This window comes from Bactrocera tryoni, chromosome 3 (genome assembly GCF_016617805.1).
Source record: "Bactrocera tryoni isolate S06 chromosome 3, CSIRO_BtryS06_freeze2, whole genome shotgun sequence".
NCBI lineage: Eukaryota > Metazoa > Arthropoda > Insecta > Diptera > Tephritidae > Bactrocera > Bactrocera tryoni.
The window spans coordinates 42,182,390-42,205,603 of record NC_052501.1 but is presented as its reverse complement, the minus strand read 5'-3'; the positions used below and the strand labels follow the sequence as shown (position 1 = coordinate 42,205,603).

General features: G+C 38.3%; 1 protein-coding gene across 8 annotated transcripts in view; it reads left to right on the top strand.

Annotated features, from left to right (window-relative positions):
- The window catches only part of LOC120773133 (transient receptor potential cation channel trpm), a 292,034-nt gene that overhangs the window by 201,020 nt on the left and 67,800 nt on the right, over positions 1-23,214 (top strand). For all 8 annotated transcript variants that reach the window (XM_040102134.1, XM_040102135.1, XM_040102132.1 and 5 more), the window contains 5 exons: positions 5,462-5,618; positions 9,774-9,921; positions 10,650-10,836; positions 10,995-11,151; positions 13,544-13,645. In XM_040102134.1, coding sequence (XP_039958068.1) covers positions 5,462-5,618; positions 9,774-9,921; positions 10,650-10,836; positions 10,995-11,151; positions 13,544-13,645 — 751 coding nt within the window. The remainder of the gene's footprint in view (positions 1-5,461; positions 5,619-9,773; positions 9,922-10,649; positions 10,837-10,994; positions 11,152-13,543; positions 13,646-23,214) is intronic.

The following is a 23,214-nucleotide window of genomic DNA, read 5'->3' as shown; positions in this document are numbered from 1 at the left end:
ATCTCATTTAGACGCCGGTCCATTGTGGTACCTAAAACTCCTATATTGTATGTCTTAAATACCTTCGAAAACGACAAAACACTTTGAGCCTATCACAAATTTGTTTAGATCGGTAATGTCATTTAGACTATTTACCTTAGTTCGCCGAATGTAAGACTGATATTTCAGTCCCAGTCTTCCAAAAGCTGAACAATGGTGGAGAAAGCCTGGATGTCTCCACCTTACCCCATACAATTTTGATAAATTGCGTTCGACAGACTTTTAGCCTTACCATATGAATGCCCTTTCGACAATGTCCGGATTGCGGCAAGATGAACTTTGCTGCTAAGTGCACGCGAGGTCCATTGGTTCAGTGGTAGCACGCAACTCTGTCCACTTCGATGTCAACACGGAAGGGATAACCCTTATGGCTAGCTCATCAGCGTTGCAATTACCAGCGATTCCCTTGTGACCAGGCACCCAAAGGAGTCTGATCATGAAATAGCTTGATTCTAGTATGGACAGTTGATAAACTCTGCACCAGCACTGCCTCTTAGCTGTCGCAGTGTATGCTGACCTCCCTGAAAGTGGCTGCACTTCGTAGCAGTACATCTACCGCCAACTTTATAGCATCCACTTCTGCCTGAAAAACACTACAGTGGTCCTATAGCCTATATCTGAATTTGAAGGAGAGCTCCTTACAGAGCACTTCTGTTGCAACCTTTCCTTCTGGCTTCGACCCATCGGTGAAAAAGTTCACTGCATTTCTTCTCCAGCGACTACTTCCCATCCACATATCGTCGGTATGCGAACACAGAAAAAAGCGCCACTAGTAGCCTCAGCTGTACAGTGATCTAACACCAATTTTTGTGAGAGTTTCTTTTCCCTACAGTGCCTCTTTAGCAATATAAGGCACTCTCTCTTCAATAATGGAGCTCCATGAAAGCTTTCTATCAACTATATGCAAGTATATGCCATAGGAGACTAGTTCACAGCGTACTTCCTGCCTTTTCATTTGTAAAACTTCGTGACAGATCTACGCGATCCTTTGGAATGCCATTGATGTTAACAAAGTGGTTCAATTAATATTTAACAGTCACCCAACAAACTTTCTCATAGAAGTGCTGTAACCGCCAGAGAGCTTTTCTCTCTCAGATTGATAATGTCAGCCTATGTAAGATCCATACCGCTTGCTTGTTCGTTTCGTCGCTCGCTGACTTCATTAAATAATGGGTTGTCAAAGAAGTCTTGCGGTATTTTTATTGAATTTTTGTTTTTTTTTATTGAAATTGAAATGAATTTTTGATGACTTATGCCCAGCTCTTGACCGATGCTACGGCTGCTACTATGCCGGTCTCTTTCGACCAATTCAGCGATTTTATCGCAATTTTCGACGGCAGGCCTTCCGGAGCGTGGCGCATCTTTGACCACCTCTACACCAGAACAAAAACGTTGAAACCATCGTTGCGCGGTGGAAATGGAAACTGTATCGGGTCCATAAACTGCACAAATTTTATTGGCGGCTTGAGATGCATTTTTGCCTTTATCGAAGGAAGCACTGTAAAATATGCCGTATTTTCTCTTTATTTTGCTCCATGTTTGCGACGCCGTAACTCACGAACGACTTAAAAGAAACGACAATCAATCAAACACGTGTTAGCGCGTGAAATGAGCTTTCCAAAAAGGTATAGCATGACCCGATGCGACGAATAAAACTAGAACTACGCTCTTTCAGCGCCAACTAGCGAAAAGACCGCAAGGCTTTTTTGACAACCTATTATATGTACACGTGTTTAAGAAATTCCTTTCGGGCCTGATCAAATGAAAATCTGTCGTCATGCATGATTTCAGAAGAAATATCATTTAAGTTTTAGTGATCAACTAAAGAACCATCAATTCTTCTACAATATAATATTTGTTTAGATGCTAACAGCTCTTAATCTCTTTACATATTTTGTTGAATAAAATAGCCATTGTAGTCCTTGTTGTTTCTTATTAGATTGCAAATGTTACGTCCTCCAGCGATTTTTTTATTTTCTTCCACAATGCCGGCTTATTCAACTCGTAGAGTAGCAAATTGATTTGCCATTATCGTGCTTTCTGCGTCGTTTCATTTTTCAATGCGACTTTTATTCACCAGCCATATCAATTTTGCACACCCCGCCGCCCACTGTGCCCGCGTCGCCAAGCATTATGCCACAAGTGTACGCGAGAGTGTTTGGGTCCACAAGTGCTAGCATGTGTTTATGTATTTCTTTATGTTTACACACACACATGGTCATATGTAGTTGTGTTTGTGTTCGCCTTGCATTCTTTGCTTGGCTAATGTTGGCTTTGCCTTCGAATTGATTTCATCTATGTATTTGCGCCAATGCTGCAATTTTTCTTCTGCTCTGATTTTATTCAGACCGAAATTCAATATTTTATTGTTTTTGTAGTTGTTATTGTATATACACTAGTTGGTTTACCGGTTGGCTGGCTTGGCAAGCAGGAAGTAGATGAAAATGTCACTTGTGGTTACCGAATGCAACGCTGGAACGAAAAGGCACACACACACAGCTACACATGAATACGCACATGGTTACACTCGCATACACAGAGGCACAAATTGTTTTGGGAAAATGTGCAGCAACTTGTCGCATATGAGCAGGTGCTGCTCCGCATAATAAATAGCTGCACATGGGAAAGCCTCCACTGGCGCATGCCATTTCTTGAAAGAGCAGAAAAATCCATTTGCTTCGCCTCATTGATTGCCTGAGTTGCTGGATTGATGCAGTTTATATTTTATTTTATTAAGAGAGCGTGTGTTTTTTGTGAAAAGTGCGCTTTAACTTGCCTGAATATTTCATGCTTTTTTGCTGACCAATTCGGTGCAGAATGTACTATTATTCCTTGTGCTCGGTAATAAATTGTTCCATCGCCTCATTTACTTCAAGACAGTGAAAAAAATAAGGTGTCCAATATTCTTCGAAACGATATGGCTGGGGCTCTAAAGGTACATTGTTCTGCCATACATACTTCTTTACTGGCGTAAACATCGTGAATTATAGCCGAGTTAACAGTAGAGCGCCAGTCGTTCCTTTTTAGCTTAATTTGCGCCAATTAGAGATACAAAGTGCAGCCATCCTTCTCCAACTGAACTTTCCAACAGAGTGGAGGTCTTCCTTTTCCTCAGCTACCACCAGCGGGTACTGATTCGATCTTTCAAAGCTGCATTCGGACAACACGACCAAAGGATCCGTCTTCGGTGGTTAGTTTTTTTGATTTCTTGAATGATGGCTGGGGTTGTGTACCACTCTGAGCTTGCATTTCTGCATTGTTCTAGTGATATGGAAATAGAAACTTATGCAATCGATAGCATAGATATAAGCGCTAATATGGATGCGTCCAAACCATATATTTTAATTGGAGGTGGTAGGTTTTGTCTTTTGAGCAAAATTAGATACCAGAATCGCCTTTCGTTTACCAGACCAATACAGAGCCTTCCAACCCGAGCTCACAGTAATCATAGAAAACGTTCTTGTTCTGTCAAGGTGTGTTCACAACAAGGTATATGTTCATATACATATACTCATAGTCAAGCGGCTTTGTAATCTCTGAACTCCCCAAGGGTTTCGCCAAAGATAGTGAAATTGCTTTAATCTCTTAGGGGATTTAACATTCCATATCCAATGGTATCCCTGGTAATTGTGAAGCAGATTAACTAGCTACAACAGGCATAATCAACAATTATACTTCAAAAGTCGGGGAATTTCAATGCGCCTGTCTCCTTGGAGATATTTAACCGACGAACATATACATTTAGCTGAGTCTCGGCGGCGTCAATCACTAAATTACTTAGAAAGCAGACAAGGAAACAGAGGCCCTTATGACTACTATTACTGGCAGATACGCCAGCAGGCTGAGAACATCACACAATGACTTTCGACTTTTTTTTGAAGATTATCGCTTTCAAGCGTTGGCCGCGGCTACGTCTCAGATGGTCCATCTGTTAGGTTCAATTTGACTGATGTGAGCATTTCGACTGGTAACCGGCGAATGACACGCGTGATGATTTGCTACAAGGCCTGAATCGAAGTGGGATTGTCCGCATTGACTTTAGATTTTAAATATCCCCACAGGAAAAAGTCTAACCGTGCGATGTCACAACATTTTGGTGGCCAATCGACCGGCGCAAAACGTGAAATTATCTGCGAACCGAAGTCTTCTTTCAATGAATCCATTCACTTATGCGATTTGTGAGTAGTGGCGCCGTCTTGTTGAAACCAAAGATCGCGAACTTCAATTTCAGACAACAATAATCGGTTATCATGGCACGAAAACGGTCCCCATTGATAGTTGCCTTCTCACCGGCATCATGTTTGAAGAAATATGGTCAAATTGATTCGACCGGCCCACAAACCAAACCGTTATTTTTTCTGAATAAAATGGCAGATCTTGAATCTCTTCAGGTTGCTCTTTGTGCCAAATTTTTCTGACTTAGAGAATAAAATTTGAATCTATTTGACTTCAAATTATTAGGTATTCCCATTCAATCATATTCCCAATATTGAGATACCGTTAAAAATCTAATCAAGACCTTAGTAGGAATCCACAGTTCTGAGTAGACTTTGCCTTTGCGATGTATTTTTTATACCAATCAAAGTGTTCATGGGATTCGAAAAGAATAAATAGTAGCTTTAAGTGGTTTGGACCCATATTTGTCCCAGGCTCTTCCTCGTACTTATTTTACTACTTCGTACTTTAAACAAATTTCCAGTGCACGTGTATCCTCGATGTCACCTCGCAGTTATCATTGGCAAAATAAAGCGCAACGGAACCAATGGTTAATGCAAATATTTTCGTCATTATGGCTGAAGTGCACATATGTGGCGTGCGCGCTATTTGTCAAGGCTCGAAGGATTCAACGCATCCGGCATGCTATTCCGCGGCCCTATCTGAAGTGATGCGAAATGATGAGATGTGTGGCATGCGGCAAAGAGCTGCCAAGTGCCGCAGTGACAATGAGCAACTGAGCAGTGCGCAACAACAAGGCCAAACGCATGCAACAACAACAACAACAGACGCGCAAATCGAAATGACGGTATTTGGATTGAATATGTCAGCGGGAATAATAAGTTGCTCGGGATATTAACTGCTTTGCGCTCGGAAAGTGGGACTGCATGCGTGCAATGACGGTATTTTTACGCTTGTCTGCGCGCTGTTGCAAGTCACGGGATTTACGCAACGCATATCTGTTGCTCTCACACGCATATTTCCACTTGATCAAATTGTCGGACTGATTGTCGTGAAATTATCAGCCGAGCCAAGGGCTGTGAAAGCATTACACGGGAGGAGGAAATTATATTTAAAGCTTTTAAAGCTCTTCAGTAGCCAATACGCGTATATTGCCGCAATTCTTAAATAATTGTCTGTAATTTAAATATCTTATCTCTATTTTCGACTCACTCTCACTCTCTTCCCTCTTTCTCTCTCTTTGCAGTTACACATTCCAGCACACCGGTCGTCTGCCTGGTTATCGAGGGTGGCACAAATACGGTACGTGCCGTGCTTGAATACGTGACGGACACGCCGCCAGTGCCGGTGGTGGTGTGCGATGGCTCGGGTCGTGCGGCCGATCTGATAGCGTTCGTGCACAAGTAAGTCAACTATCATATGCCCTCAGCTATCAGCTGTTAAATTCTCCCCTATTCGGTATAAAAATGCATTGAATATTCCCTAAATATGCTTTCCAACTACAAACGTATGTTTGCACGTTCAGCACCTTTGTTGGTCACGGTCATCCATTTAGCTTTCGGCTTTTGGCTTTGAGCCCAATGGCAATTGACTGCTGTTGGCTAAGCGCACTTAGTTGAAGTTTTGTAGAATTATCTCTAATTGAGGTTAAATTTGTAACGGTTTATGTATAGGTGGGCATGGCTGGCGAATTGTTGCTTCTTAAAGTAAGCGAAAAGCTCTAAAAAAAGGTTGACTCAAATGTTTCATTCGTTAATTAAAATGTTGTGTGTTTTTTTTGGGTGAGAGTGCGAACAGACCAAAGACACTCGAAATAATGCTTAATATCTTATAAGGAAAATGGAAAATAGAAAGTCGTATACTATAGTGGTTCAGTATCGACGATTCCGACAAATGAACAGCTTCCTGGGAAGATGAACGTGCTATTATATCGACATCCCAAAACCTGTGGGACTCGTTCGTACTGCTGGCAGCCTTCTTCGGGGAAGTGTGGTTTCACTCCGACAGCCGAGACTTTGGGCTCGCTGACTGTATGCTCAGAATTAGCCAAAGAGTGCATAACCTCATTAACAACAGCTTCAAGCTTCTTCCATATTAGAATTATACCAGTAGAATAGCCGGAAACTGGAAAGTAGATGTGCTGGCTATGGAGGGAACCCTTACCGCAATTTCATTCGATTGAAAGCAAGTTGGATGTTCGATGTCCTCTAGCGTTCTTGCGCTGGACCTAAGGAGTCCAGTCAGCAATAAACAGGACATGTAACTGTGACATCCTACTGGGCCTGCGTGAACCGTAGGAAGCTCTCCGAACTACTAGTGCCCATCTCGCAACTGTACGTTTTCTGACAGGACACTGTCCAATAAGTTTTCAATCCGTGTGGCTAAATATATTGTCGGGCGCTCTTCGCCAAAGTTGTCTGGAGGAAGGCGAGGTGGAATCATTTAGCCACTTTCTCTCCATTACCCGGCTTTCGCCAAACTGAGGTTCGATTATCTTGAGAACACACCGTTGGAGAACTTAACGAAGTGGCTGAGATTGATATAAACCGCCTTAATACAAAGGTCGTACATCCGCCCAAGTGAGATCCATCGATTTTGCATCAAACCTGTTTACCTAACCTAATCTATCCTAATCAACGGTCCAAAGCAAAAGATTTCAGAGTCGCCAGATGCTCTGTCAGCTAAAATCGAAAGGATATTAATCATCACATCATCTTCTCACATACCGTTTTTTTTGCAAAGTTTTGAATAATGCTGGTCACTGGCTGGTGGCGACACACGCCCGCAGAATGGGGCTGACAGATCGAGAGACTGCAGGAAATGTCTAGAGCAAGACTTTAGGTAAACAATGGAGCATCTCTTGTGCACTTCTCCCGCATTGGCAAGCCTATGCTGTAAGCTCATGATGTCCCCACGGTATGATACACTTGAGGAGGTATCGACAGAGAAGCCAAAGAGTCTGTTAAAATTCGCGTCTAGTGAATGCGTCCTAATGGATGACACTCCTCATGGATCTAGTAACTGAACTACATCTGGTATCGCAAAGAATCAAAACTGGTAAATGCGTTGCTCATAAAAAAATAAAAATGTGTTGGTATTGATGTGTTGATTCTCTGGCATTTCAATTGTGATATAGTTCTATTGTCCCGGCTGAGTTAAAGGGTGGATGTGCTATAAGGTACTCGTTTTTGATCTTATCTGCACTTCCGATTTATCAAAAGCTGATCCAGCCTGACCTGAGTGGATGCACACGCGAATAAATAGATGGCTCCATCTCCAGATAAAAGATGACTCCTAAATTTTTCTAGGTATCCAACCGCTAATAGCTAGAAGCTCCACAAAAGCATAGCCGTCTTTAAACTGAGCTTTAATAACAATAAGTGGTTATTTTAAGCATTTTCCAGCACAGTCCCACAATAAATTCGAGCGAAAAATTAGCATTGCAAAATTTGCATTTCACCTTAAACCGCGAAGGCCACAAAGACCACCGAGTTGCCAACTACTTACGCAACTTTGCATTAATGCGTTTGCAATTCAAAATTGTTGGCCTACTTGTTAGACATTCAGTTGCGGTGGCGGTCAGTGTGGTCCACATTGTTATCTATTTTATTGTTGTCGTTTTAAGTCGAGTCTTTGGCTCCACTCCAGCATAATTACAACAACTGTTTAGGTTGAAATATTTAACGTAGAAATTCAAATGATCCAACATCATCCGCAAACGTCTCTAATCAGTTGCAGGCGGCGTGATAGATGTTACTGAGAGAGAGAGAGAGTGGGAGCTGTGCCCAGCTTGTCACTCATGTTGTTGACCCTGTTGTTCCGCACTTGACAGCGCGTCAAAATGCTGGCGACATATTTTATGTATAAAACTACAAGGAATGTGCTGCTATAATTTCGTGTCTAAGTAATTCTCCTTGCTGCCGTTTTAGCCGTGAAATTTGTAGCAATTAAGTAAAATGAATTCTCTCACTCTCGGCACCCCGCTCGGTGACGGATTATGTGTGGGTTGTAGGATGACGTTGTTCTAAGGCAGTTACTTATAGTAGCCACTTTCGACGTAGTCTAGCATTAAGACTCGTTAGTTGTTGTAGCATACATACATACACATATATGTATATCCAGTATTTAATTAAATTTTTTGTCATTTTACTCAATGTAATTAATTTAAACTGCGGGTGGTCCTTGCGGCAGCTTAAAACGTGTAGTTAGTGTACATGTGTCCTTAGAGCTTTTGGTGTTTACGATGAAGTTGCTAAAAATATTAAATATTTTCATGATTTAAATGTTAAATTTCGTCAGTCCCGGTGGATGCCAGCCTTTTCATTAATTCATTGAAACTCGCTGAGAATATTTTCTTGATAATACCATATCTGTTTGTTCAACTTTGGCGAAATCGGATCAATACTTTCCTTAGTTCTCATATATCTCTTATAAAGATTTTCGAACTTCCAGTTGACTTATAACGCATATATCGGTCAATATATCGGTCGGTAATAAAATTTAGAAAGAAAAGATCTGTGTATCTTCATATGTTAAAATAGATAAAGTCAGATAAAAATTTCCCTTAGCTTTCATACAACATCCGGTTGACTTTATACCTTTAATATCGATCAGAATGTAGAAGTACTAATGTTAATAAAGCTCAGAGAGCACTTTTTTTTGGTAATGAGACCAGGTCAATTGAAAAGTCCATGGCCTACAAAGTTTTTGAACAAAATTTCTTTTTTTTTTTAAGGGTGATTATAGCGGCCCTCCAACTTTTCGATACCATTTTTGTGGTACGATTTCTTCTTTACTTCTAAAAATCCGAAATTTCTTTTTAATCAATTTTTTAACAATAACAAAAGTTGCTTCGCCCAAAATAACATAATTCTCAAACAATTGAGCCGACAGCTGTCAAATTTATACACGCGCCTTTCGAAGGCTAGAGTTAACTGAAAATCATATGGATTTAATTCTAGTAGCGCCAATTATGTGTTAGATTGGGCACTTTTGACCTATTAGAATAAAATCGGGTCAATTTCGGTTAGTGTAATTACCTTCACAAGATTGCATGGAAACAAGTTATTGAGTATTATTCAGTAATAGCAAAAGTTATGGCAGTCAGCACAGATTTTCTCCTAGCCCCATTATAAGCAGTATAGTGATTTCCCTTCTATTTGATTTTCCATTTAATTTTAAAGTGTTTTTTATTTAAAAAAATTAATTAAAATTAAAATTTTGACAAATCTTTTTGGAAATAATGTCTTTTAGCGCAGAAAAATATTGAAGTTGTTCTAGACCTCAGTCCAAACCTTATATTCCTAGGCATAAGATTGACTTTTTTCCCTTAAACTTCGACCTATTATATAGTATGTTAATAAGTTACTAAGCATGATTGTAATCCTTATCCCTTCCATATTTGAACTTTCCAATTTGCGAAATTATAAAATCTTCGGATACACCCGAACTTATTGTTTTTATAATATAATCATTTCTTGTTTTTATAAAATGCTCATTTGTATAAAATCAAAAATCAAAAATTTTTTTGTTGTTAAATATTTCAAATTCCGTTCCAGATACGCCTCGGATGGCGAGGAGCAGCCGGTGCTGGAGTCTATGCGTGACTATTTAATTACAACCATACAAAAAACTTTCGAAGTCGGCTTCGACCAAGCCGAAAAACTTTATCAGGAACTTTTGCAATGCACACGAAATAAAAATTTGGTGAGTAAATGAATTAATGAAGAGCTGGCACCCACTGGGACTGTTCTTGTTTATGAAAGTTTCTTTGTGGCTTTTTGACCATTTTAGTAATTTTGCGAAACAAATAGTCTCAATGCTGTCATTTTGCTGTTGAGCTTGGTTAACGGTATGCAATGTGAGGGTGCTCGTACTCAGCAAACTTCTGAGAGAGAGAAAGACAAATAACTAAAATATAACCGATAGGAGTTGAAAAATATACATTACTTCGAGCTTTTATCCTCGTAAATATGTATGCTCGTCTATTTTTAATACTCGGCGGGGTGTTCTGCCTTTGCTAAAGCTTAAAGCTTTTATTATTCCTAGTCGTTTTAACCGTTATTAATGCATATGAAAATTGCGCCAAAATACACGAGAAAAGTTTTGTTAGCCTGTGGGGATCCCTAAATGTGTTTGCATGTCAAAAAAAGCAGTGAAGAAAGGGCAAAAAGGCAATATGAAAATCGAAGTTAATTGATACCAACCCTCGTTTTAATTGCTTCCACTGACCGCGGCAGAAAGTGGGTGTAGTAAAGCAAAGTAAAAATAAAATCGAGTATCGGAAAATTAGTTGGAAAATGCCATTTTCTCATTATATTTTTGTAAAATTACCCTAAAGTTCGATTTTGTATCCCAAAAATACAAAAAGGCAAAGAAATACCAATTTTAATTTTGCTAATATTGCTTCTCTTCTCATTTTTCCAATTACGCAGATAACCGTTTTTCGCATACAAGAGAAGCCCGAAGGCGAGGCACAGGAATTGGATCAGACGATATTAACGGCGCTCTTCAAGTCGCAACACTTGAGCCCACCGGAGCAGCTGAGTTTGGCATTGACATGGAATCGCGTTGACATCGCTCGCAGCGAAATTTTCGTCTACGGCCAAGAGTGGCCGCATGGTAGGTCATTGTGCTTCAGCACGGAGCATAAATAAGTGGATAAGCAACGATTGAACTTGCACGTACTTATTGTTTTCCTTTATTTATTTTTTTTTTTGCTTAATTTTTTGTCAATTTCTTCTCATTATTGCTACTTTCTTTGTTTCGCCTTCTTGTAGGCGCTCTGGATGAGGCGATGATGCAGGCACTCGAACACGACAGAATCGATTTTGTGAAATTACTTTTGGAGAATGGCGTTTCAATGAAGAAATTTTTGACAATACCACGCCTTGAGGAATTGTATAATACAAAACATGGTCCAGCCAATACTTTAGGGTAGGTGGAATTTATTTTCTGTTTTTTATTTATTTTCTTTCTTATCTAAATAAGTACTTGATCAGCGCCACTAAAGCCTAGTTCTTGTAAATACAGTTACTACGTATTTATTACAACAAACTCAACGTTCCTGTCCATTAATGGGTAATATGGTGCAGTTTATTCAAGGTTTTTGAAAATATCTCCTCAATTTTGCTCAACCGACTGCAAAGACCTGAGTTTTTAAAACTATTAAAGAGTGAAGCTAATTTTCGGCTTCATCTACTACTATGTATAGCCGCACAGCGATCTTCGATCCAGACTGCAGGAGCATAATAAGCAACATATAAACGACAAGTAGACTGAGTTTGTCTCTTGGGAGGCTAATTTCGCATTTAAACTTACTATGTTGTTGCCAATACCTCTCCCTGCTCACTCCTACATTCTTGCGGAGCAGCTCCTTTATGGTATAGGGACCAGCCGCAATGATCGGTTCGAGTCTTGGTTACAATCTGATAGACTGTTCAACCGTTCTAAACACTCCTGCACCAGTAGCGATGTAGTCTCGCACGCAGGATCGCTTTAAGTTCCACTTGACTGTCGCTGAGTATGACTATGCACGCGATAGTCGCGTTGGAGGTTTTTCTCTACCCACTTCCCATAGGTATGGAAAGTTTGGTGCGTGGTTCTGCGAATGCTGCACTAATTCCTACCGACGTTTTCGAGCCGTCGGTGTAACACCTGATTCTACTATCCCTAAGCAGTAGCTCGAGAGCGGAATCATTCCATTCAGCCTTGCTGCTAAAGATAAACTTAAGCTTATTAATGAAGTTTACAACCACATGACAATTCTTGGCTTGCAGACCCAAGATTTGCCAGCTAGTCGATTGCGCACCATAAATGCTTTAGTAGCTTTGATTATGATCAGGTCAACATGCTGCTTCCACCGCAGAGTGGAATCCAGCGGGAAACCAAGGTAGTTGATCATATTAGGTATATATATCTATTTGCCCCCTAAGGGCTAGTTTCTGAGGCAGGACAGAGACCTGCGTCTCGTAAATGGGACAATGGTCGTCTTCAAGAGGTTGTTATTCAATCCAACCCCACCGTCCCTTAGCCACGCCGCCTTCTTACCTTGGGTGTGGCCCTCCATGGTTCAGGGATATACGACAGGGCTAGGCGATCTCTAATCACTTAAATTGTCATATAGACAAGATACTAGAGAAATATTGAATTTTTTTCATATCGCCTCTAATGGCAGCTACATGTTACAGTAGTCCGATATCGTCAGTTTCGAGAAATGAACAGTTTCTTATTAGGAAGATCGATATCTCAAAAACTGAAGGACTAGTTCACATAATGTACAGAGAGACGGACACACAGGAGGATAAATAGACGGAAATGGCAAAATCGACTCAGCTCATCACGCCGACCATTAATATATATACTTTATAGGGTATCTGACATTTTCTTTTTGGTGTTACAAAAATCTTGGTAAATTCAATATACCCCGTTCAGGGTAAAAAAAAAATCGTATGTTGGTAGGAGAGCAAAGCAAGGGCTTACATAGTGACTTTCTCAGTTCACTGTCATACAACACAAACTCTCTGCCTTACCTTTAAGTAAACATCCTAGTAAACTCTGGATGTCCACCAAGGGCTGCTATTTTATCAGAATTTCCCAATATAATTTGTGTGGGAAAACTTTCTACAATAATAGTTATTCTTTCTAAATTAGAATATTAGTTTTCATGAACTCAATCTCCTATTTTCATATAAAACTTGCCTGAATATCTGGCCACAGAATCGTAGGAAACCCCAATGAGCTTGCAGGAAAAGGCACAATTACCCAAATTCCATCGAAATGGGAACGAGCAGGGATGCCATTCGCGCAAGCTTAGTAATCGATGGTCAGCAACTAGCACTTGTGGGGTTGCAAAAATTTTCAAGCCCAGAGTGAAACGTAAAAAGTTTATTGAACTGCTAGCTCTTAGCGAAGCTCGCTTCGTCGCTGTGATAGGCGTCCTAACTGAAAGCTGTCCCCTTCTCACTCCCACGATGAGGTTAAATATTTGTTTGGACGCAACGTGTCAAAGTTAAAATGAGGAAGATGAGGTGAAATATCGAGACACTTTCTCCACCACTGTTCAGCTTTCGCCAGCATATACATAGTTGAAGTAAATCGGTTACCTCAATAAACTTATGGTAGGCTCTAGGGATTTTGTCAATATGCGGCGGTATTTTTGGTCCATACCTAGGAGTTCTGGGTCTCACAACGTCTCCAGTTGCCCCAGTGAGACTATTCGTGGCCTCACGAGAAATCGGCCTATTTACCTAACCTAACCCAACTTTGTTACTGAATTCTAATTCAATTTTTAATAAAATATTGACTATCAATTTCTTTTTCTTTACAGTTATATTTTACGCGACGTACGTCCACACATACCAAAGGGATACGTCTACACACTACACGATATCGGTTTAGTTATTAACAAATTAATGGGTGGCGCGTATCGGTAAGTAGCTTCCATTATTCTACATACAGTTATAGCATAAAATTGTTGTTGTGCCAAAAAATGGCAATAAGGTTGAGTCAATATGTAAGCTTTCCTGCGGCGAATGTCAACACTCATCAAAGGCTTAATGAGGAAAGGTTTAAACGCTACCCGCCGGCGCGGGCTGATAAGTAAAAATGGGCTCTGGTTTTTGCTCTCTGGGCCTCCGCAAACATAAATATAAGGAAATAATAATATACTCGCAACATTACATATCTACTTCTCTCAAATGTTAAACGCTTTCACTTGCTCCTCTTTTTGCATTGCGCTTAATCACTTTCGTTGCCTGTTTGGTTAACCGTTCGATAGGTTAATGGGTCAAGCCCTTTACTATCCTGCTCTTATTTGATGGTGTGAAGTGTAAAGCCTTTGTCTTGCGGGTTTGGTCAGCACTTGTAAATAACGTATGAGTGTGTGTGCGTGTGAGTTTGGGGTCCGCCTGTGTTAATCGGAGTTGTTGACTTCGTGCCTCAGTGCTTGGGATTAATTTAAAGGTCCCTTGTGTGCGCCATTACACTCAATTCCAACAGAAATTTGTATATACCGAGCTTTGCCTTTAAATATATACATATACACACAAATATAAATGTGTATGTGTGTATTTGTGCCAACAAGGCGCTAGACAAATAAACCTTCTCTTGTGCTTGCTTAATTTCTCGACCTTTGTGTGAAAATTGATCCTTGATAAGGATAAGCTTTAATTGTAAATTTAAGTCCATTTCGTTGGATTTTCGCAAACGAAACAAAAAATTTGTGTAGAAACTCCACTCGCATCTTAGCTCAAGAATGTTTAAAATTTAATACTCTCATGGCGAAAACAAGTGCCTTTTTTGAACTTTAAGCTGTGGCATATTGACTTTGGGAGCGATTAATATGTAGACGCTTGTATGTCAGTAATGTTTTGAGTTATATGATATTAATAATACTTTAAGAGTCTTTAAAATTTCATTTTATAGATTATCTTAAAAATAGAAAACGAAGCTTTAAGAGGTAAAGGGAATGAGCTACAGAGCGGATGGGCTATAATATAATGTACTCATGCGGTAATATGTCTTTAGAACCATTATCCGAATTTTTCAGACACCTCAGTGGAGTAGGATTTTTCGCCTAAACCCTGAGGACTCATGACAGACGATTCTCTAAGAGCTGTCATAAGTAGATCCGTAGGTGACTCCACCTGTCCTCATGCAGCATACAACCCGAGACAAGCTAGAGTTCGCCGGTACTGTCTTCTAGCATAGCAGTGAGGGCATTCTTTTTACTGAAATTGGTTAAAATAACAAGAAAAAACTTTAACTTCGGCTGCACCCTTATATACCCTTCACAGGTGCATTTCTTTTAGTAACTATGTGTTCAGTTTGTATAGCAGCTATATGCTGTAGTAATCCGATCTGAACAATTTCTTCGGAGATTACATTTTTGCCTTAGAAAATAACCTGTGCTAACTTTTGTGAAAATACATTGTCAAATGTGAAAGCTTGCCATACTTGATTCCGATCGTTCAGTTTATATGGCAGCTATATGTTATACTGGTCCGATTTCGGCAGTTCGGACAAATGAGCAGCTTCTTGAAGAGAAAATGACGTTTGCGAAATTTCAAAACGATATCTTAAAAACTGAGGGACTAGTTCGTATATATACAGACAGACCGACAGACAGACGGACGGACAGACAGACAGACGGACATGGCTAAATCGACACAGCTCAATGTACTGATCATTTTTATATATACTTTATAGGGTCTCCGACACTTCCTTCTGGGTGTTACAAACTTCGGGACAAACTTAATATACCCTATTCAGGGTATACAACATTAAGTCGTTTCTGGCCAATAAGCAAGCTCTAGTGTACTAGCCGCCAGAAGCTTGTGGCTCTGTTGTTCTTAAGCAAGAGATGCCGTTGCTGCTTAGCCATGGCCACTTCGTAGATAAAGCAAAAGATCGGCGGAGACTGTATTTGCTCCAGATCCATCACCTGACGCTTACCGCGTCTGAGAGGATAGAGTAGATTTTTGTCTCCTCTTTATTCTGCTCCAACCCCACTGGAGGCAACTTACACCTGCCACACCAACTTAATGATGACGGGACCTGTCAGGTTTTAAGCGCGACGTAGACAGCCTTGGTATTATCTATCAGCCATTTTTGCATGGCGCCTTGAGGTGAAAGAACACCTTGACCACCAGCACTCCATCTAATAGTCCATAGCAAGGTCCGTGTCATGCAAAGGGCCAAATTCCGTAGGAGGAGAACTTGTTCTACTTCCCCTGTTAGCAGCACAGTTCCGATTCAAGAGTTCGACAGTTTGATATATTTATATGAAACTTTCAATGTTTATAGGAAAAATGTATGTAACCAATTTTGGGCAAACTCTACTACGAAATAATAGGTAGATGAAATAAAAAAAAAAAAGCTTTCAAACGTTTTTCAGCTCCTTTTAGGGGAACGTTTTTTGTTTCCCATGGGTTTCTACCTACTGTAAATATATTAAAATAATTGTGGTTTTGCACAGCGACCTATGGTTTATTATGTCCTCTCCTATACGACTTATGGTCGCAAAGATTCGGCACTCTGAGTACTCCAGGAGCTTGCCGGGCGCTGTGAGGTGCTGTGATCCATGTCCTTGTAGACGGAATTTGTCTTGGGGGAGGTTGATCATATCTCTTAACCTTGCTATATTGTTGTCTACCAGTAGCAACTTGGCATGGCGTATTCTTTCCCCACTCTCTCCTGCGTGCAGAGAAACTGCTTTATGGGGTGGGGCCCCACCGAAGAGCGGGCTTCTTCGGCGGCCGCCATAAGGTTGTGAAGTTATCTAAGGTGTAGTCTAGAAATTTGATTTCTTTTGACATCCCCAACTCCATGCCACCAATTATTAAGGGCCTATGAACCTACTATGAATTTCTTTCTTTTTTGTATGATTTTGAAAGTGCTAATCTATTATATGCACACCTAAATATACTTCAGTACAAATACCCAATACACATTGTCTTCTCAGTATCAATACATTATATAGAAGAAATATTATTTTATAATATCATCAGCAGGAAAAATCGCTTTAAAACACACTTCACTGCATAAATTTTTATTTACATATATATATGTATGTACACACGTGTGTACATATGTACATATTCATATACCCATACAATATACGGAGATCTGCATTACTTATACGCACTGCGCCACCGTCTGTTGCACACCAGCAAATCGACATCTCCGCGCTATTTTTAGCCACGCATAAATTGTGCGCCGGCACTCGAATAGACATTTATGACAGCCGAGCATTTACATACTTGCTTGTATTTACACATACTTAATGCCACGCTCCTGAATTATTCATGCTGATTTCAATATGGCAAATCACTCATACGCCACCGCCTGCCTGCGCCGGAAATAGAAGCATGTGCTGCACACGAGTATAATTGTGCGGATGTGATTTGTATGATGCAGTGTGTATTTTGACGCTATTTCTTTTTGTTCGCTTAAAGAAGTATTTTATTTTTTATTTTGTTTTTTTAGAAATTTTTAATTGTTGATTTGAAGATTTTTTTGTTTTGATTTTTTTTTTAGCGTTCAACGATTTAACTTTATGCAATTTGCATTAATTCAAGTTCTTTAATTAAACTTTTTATTTCCACTCGCTTGCTTCAATTTAATTAAATATGCATTGACTTTATTTTTTTATTTTTGTTAAACTTTCAAACTTTCTCATGTTAATTTTGCCAAATCTTCAAGTCTATCTCATTTCACTTAATCCTTTGTCGCTCTTTCATTCGCTCCAATTTCTCTCCTATCAATACTTATTCCACTTCTTTTTAGCATCTCACTTTTGTCGTTTTGTTTCAGCTGCTAAAGGTCAAAGTGCACCCTCTTTGGCCAATAGAGTTTAAAAGTGAATGCTGTTCTAACTACAATTTGATGATGATGACGCCGATAACGTTCTCTGTGGCGTTGCCAGTTTATTTAGTAGCTTTAGTAGGTGGTAATAACGATGACGAGGGTGCGCGGTCGCGTTGAAAATAGATCCGTTTTTACATTTTGGGTCACTTTTTGTTGACATGATGTTGTTGTAGCCTTTAATATTATTGCGTGGTGCTTATGTGACACAAGGGAATTAGTGTTGGCTTTCGTTATTGAATTTTTTATGCTATTCTATATAAACATGTTTTCGCTATTTGGTCTTTTGGTCAGTTTTGTTGCTATTTTTTTTTGCTTTTTTTTGGCAAGTTTTTGTCAGTTTGTGACCAGTGAAGTAATGAAATTTCGTAACTTTATCAACTTTTGCTTCTCTTATTTTTATATTTTTGTGCCTAATTTGCACCTCGTACATGTGGGCGTATACTTTTCTTACTAAATTGTGTGTGTGTTAAGTTTCATAGCCGACCCAGTTGAGTATTAGCTTATATTTTCTTGCTTATTGCTGCTACAAATATATTTGTGCTAGTGGAGTTGAAGGGTTAACAATATCATATGCGCCTATAATGACAATTTTAAACATGAGAACTATGGGTTAATGGTTTTTCAACTTTTTGTTCTCAATTTGAATTTGAGAAGATAGTTAGTATAAGAGAACCGAACAACAAGCGCATATTTATTTACTAGTTTTTTTTTTAACTTTTTTTAACAAAATTTTCGTAAGAATTGTTTTAAAGGAATTTCTTTTCTTTAGGATTTTATTTTAAGAAATTTTAAGAAATTAAAAACAATTCTAAATACTTTTTTTTTTTGAAGATTGTTTTTTTATTTCTTCCTTATTATGTGAGCTTATAGGCTTTCTTGGTGACATCAATATGTCGAAGACCATTTTCGCTCCATACATTTTGAAATCGTTGCCACATTGATTAGTCAAATGGCGACTTTTTTCATTTCGGTTTTGTTTTTTGGTACTCAAGTTATGCACATCATTTAACCTGTGAACAAAATTTTCTGCAAAAATGGGTGTGGCTTCGCCCTCTAACAAGTTTAATGTCTTTATCTCCTAAACCACTTAAGCTACAACAACTAACTTTGCTGAGTACAAATCTTAAAAAAGCTGCTACCGACAGTGTGAAAATGGATGAAATCGCTCACTCCCTATATAACGGTACTGTTAAAACTACTGAAAGCGCGATAAATCAAATAAATCAATAAGTAATTACACCGGAGACATTAAATTTTACCATCGCGATGGTATGAAAAAGCGTTATGGGAGCCGGTGCAGGTGTGAAAATTTGTGGAAGGGCGTGGCACCGCTCACTTTTTGGTGAAATCCCATATCTCGGGATCCGACTGACCGATTTCGACAAAATTTACCAGGTAGCATTTTTTATCATATTCTTCTGTCAGCGTGAAAATTGGCGAAATCGGACTAAACCCACGCCTACTTCCCATATAACACAATTTTAAATTCCATTTGATTCTTTGACCTTCCAGTACACAAATAAAGAAGTAACTATAATAACATAATAAAATTTCGCGCTGTTGATGTTTGTAAGGTATACCACCCTATGAACAAAAATTGCCCAATTCCAAACGAAACTGTTCAGGTACCGAATATGTGGACCACGGTGTCTATAATTGACTTTTAATCAAAAATATCGGGAGATATGCAATTCAAATTCAGAGAAATCCTTTTCTGATAATGGTGTGTCTGTGTGTCAAAAATGGGTTGAATCGGGTCAATACTTTCCTTAGCCCCCCTTTACCTAATATAAAGATTTTCGAACTTCCAGGTAACTTTATACAGGATATATCGGTCACATTGAGTTATTTCAATGGAAATTACAGAATGTGTTTTTCTCATAACAGTATATATGTGTGCCTGAAATAAATACAATTGAGGGAAAACTTGGCCCAGCCCCCATATAACTATTATTGGTATTTGCGAACAGCCGGCTGACTTTGCTCCATATGATTAGTGATTCTATGTGGGGTACCTTAATTAATTTCAGGGAGCATTGTTTAGCATGCGGTAGAAGGTATTACTGGTAAAAAGAGATAAAGTTGGGTCGATACTACCCTAACTCTCATATGCTAAGTACATACGATATAATGATTTTCTTTCTTCTAACAAACCTTATACCGAATATGTCGGTCAGTGTATGAGTTATATATAGTGTTTGTATATATAAAATTGGTTAGATTCCGATCCTCTGGTTGACAATTCACACCTTAACGTATTCCTCTGACATTGATTCTTCCAAGTTGCAAGAGTATAAAATGTTCGGTTGCAAACGAGCTTGGAAGGGCTAAGTTGTACTTGGTTTTACATAAACGCTTACAAAGGATAATGTCTTTTCAACTTCCACAACTCACTCATCAACGTCGAGATTTCGATGTACATTATCGATTTGCCGGTTTCAATGACTTCGAATTTAGCCCCATCCATTAGCGACGGAATGTATTTGATCGAGACGAATCATCGAAAATACGATTTCAATGATTTTAACGTTATACATATGTATGTTTCGATCGAAATTTAGTCAATGATTAGACCCAATATGTTCAAATGACCATTGACTAATTTTTACGTGTTTTATATATTACCTTTTACGTAAAATAATTCTCAACTGCTATTTTAAAAACTTCGTAAGTTGATGTTGTCAATTCAAAAGGAAAAATTATATATCTGAGTGAAACTTACCTATCAATAAAAAAGAGTTTTATCAATAAAAACCGCTGATAAATTTTTTGTGAGAGCTCTTTCGTGATTCGCCGTATAGGTGGAAAGGATGGAATACTGTTGCCAAAACTTGTATATATTAGTTGACCTCAAATCCTGTGTGGTAAGTATTCTTTGAGAACTACTTTCTGCTTTAAAAATTTCACTAAAAGTTAACAATAGCAGGCTTTCATTATTGCTTCATTCAGTAATCAATACTAAACTATTCCGAACATATGAACACCTTTAGTTTGTATAACTGTAACCTTCATTTATTCTTGTTTATGTTTCTTCTACTATTTATGCCTTTAAGCTCCCTCTTTCACCAGTAAATTTAATATTTGCCGTAAATATTTTTCGCTGCCTGAGTGAAAAATTGCACAAATTGTGTTTTGCCATGTGGTTTATTTGTCTATATCCGACAGTTTAACGATTTCCTTCCGCCATTCGTCCTGCTTAATTTAGCCAAATAACAAATAAAATAAATTCAATATACAAATGTGTGCCACCGGACGTGTCACTTGAGCGCAGCCTACCGAAAGGTGCTCAAAATAAATCCACATTCAGGTTTAAGCATTTACGTGACTGTGTGTGTACTTGTTGTCCGTTGGAAGATCCTTTTTAACACTATCCTTTTTATACAACGTATATCAGTGGCATGTGCCTTTTATAGCCAGACGGCCTAGCATTAGCCATAAATGCCAATCAAGCACGCATTGTGCTGCACAAATCATTTGTATATACATACATATATATTAGGGTGTCCGTTATTTTCCCAATTTGCTTGATTTTACAAACGCAACTGAAATATATTTATTTTCAATGTAAATTGTGCATAATTTTTTTTTAATTTTTCAATGCTTTTTAACATGGGCTTTTTTGAGCTTTTGCTCTAAATTAACCTCTAACAAAAACGAAAATAATTATATAAAGTTCCGCGCTACAAAAGACTCTTAATGATTTTTTTCATAAAACATCTCTTTAAAAGTTATACGCAGTTAAAATTATGCATGAAAGTACTATACTCATACGGTACACCATGTCGTATGAGCAACACTGAATGTATGTAAATCTCTTGCATGAAAGCTCAGTACTCCTGATGCTTAACTTTGACTGCGTATAGCTTTAAAAGAAGTGGTTTAATGGAAAAATTTTGTTGCAGCGGAAAATTTTGTATTAGAAAATCAATTTTTTGAAGTTGTAGCGTTACTTATTGTATGCAAAATGTATAAAATTATATGTAATATGCAAGAGAAAGGCAAAAAAAGTTTAGACATGGTTAGAAAAAAGTCTAAAACTTCAGGTGGCGCTTGCAAAAACATGGGACAGTCTAATATACATATGTATGTGCCTATATGTAGTATATCCAGTTCTTAATATTTTAAGAAAAGGTCAATTACGTGCATGCATCCGAAGGAGAATGGCACACAATAAATATAAAAGCGTACAATGAAACATCGATATACATTATATGTACATATTTATGTGTGTATACAAATAAGAAAAAAATTTTAAATCCTTTAAACTTTTCTTCAAATTTACTTTGGATTTGCGTGAGAAATTAAATGCAAAAGCTAATAAAATATTAAACTAAGCTTCTTCGTCAATAACTTTTAAACGAAATTCCTATCGCTCAACAAAATCTTTTCACTCGAAGATTTATGTTTGCTTAAAACGTTTTATTGGCGCATTTGTGCATATACTCAAGAAACACTTGGTGTCAATTGATTCAGAATAGCATTAAAAGCATTTCTTTAGCAAGCAATTTGCTTTTCTCTTTAAAAATATGAACAAAGGGAAACAATTTAACTATTTACTCTTCAAAATATTCCTGCATTCAAAAAGAGTTTAGTATATCTTCCAAACAGACTAGTTACGTTTTTGTGAAAAATAACCCATGTAATGCTAGAAGTGTTAGTGTAGGTCTAAAATAAGGTACGTCCTAGAAAGGTAGGCCCTGAGAGCTAGTGCTTTTTACCCTGTAAGATAATAAGGCAGGATTTCTGTAGGCTTAAATAAGAAACTTTTCATAACACTAAGACGGCAAAGAAAATTGCCTAAAATACAAAAACGAAATTAATCTAGAAAAATTATAAAAACTTGCTATTAAGGTGCCAGATAATTGATCACTTAAGATACTTATAGAGAAAGAAATAAAGTTAAGACTGTATTTAGGTGGACGAATATAGTCAAGAAAAAAAGAAATTGATGAAAGAAGTTTATGGTGAGTCGTTCTCAAGTTTGTACATGGTTTACACGATTAAAGATGGTCGTCAAAAGTTAAATGACGGCCTAGGGCCGGGGTGTAGAAACTATGTTGAATTGGTGGGAAAATCGATGAAATTGTGCTACTGTAAGAATTTTGGCTGAGAAATTAGATATGACATGAAAAACAAACCTTATCTTAGAACAAAGGAAATGTTTTTAGAGAAACAAACAGTTATATGTGAACAATCTATCAGCTAGTAATAAGTAAACACGCTAGTTAGCATAAAAAGCAGTAAGATCTATATAATAGGTAGTCTTAAGAATATCAGCAAAGGCTACACATTTCGATGCAACTCATATTTTTGAATATCCATATGATATAAACAACATTAACTGGCTGATCGGTCGTTCCAAACATTATATTGAGTCCAAAAGAACCTATTGTGAATTAACAATGACTTCCTTCAATATCGAAAAACATCGATAGTTTTTAGCACACACGTATGAACATATATGTACAGTAAGCGACAATACTAGCGTAGTACCTTAAAAATTTGCAATTTGCTGTGTTTGAAGACGATCTTTATAAATTGTATTACTACAATTTTTCAAGCTTGTGCTGTTAGTTTTTCATTTTTTTAGAGTAGCATTAAAGGCCCAACACTTTGCCTGGTGCCCCCGTT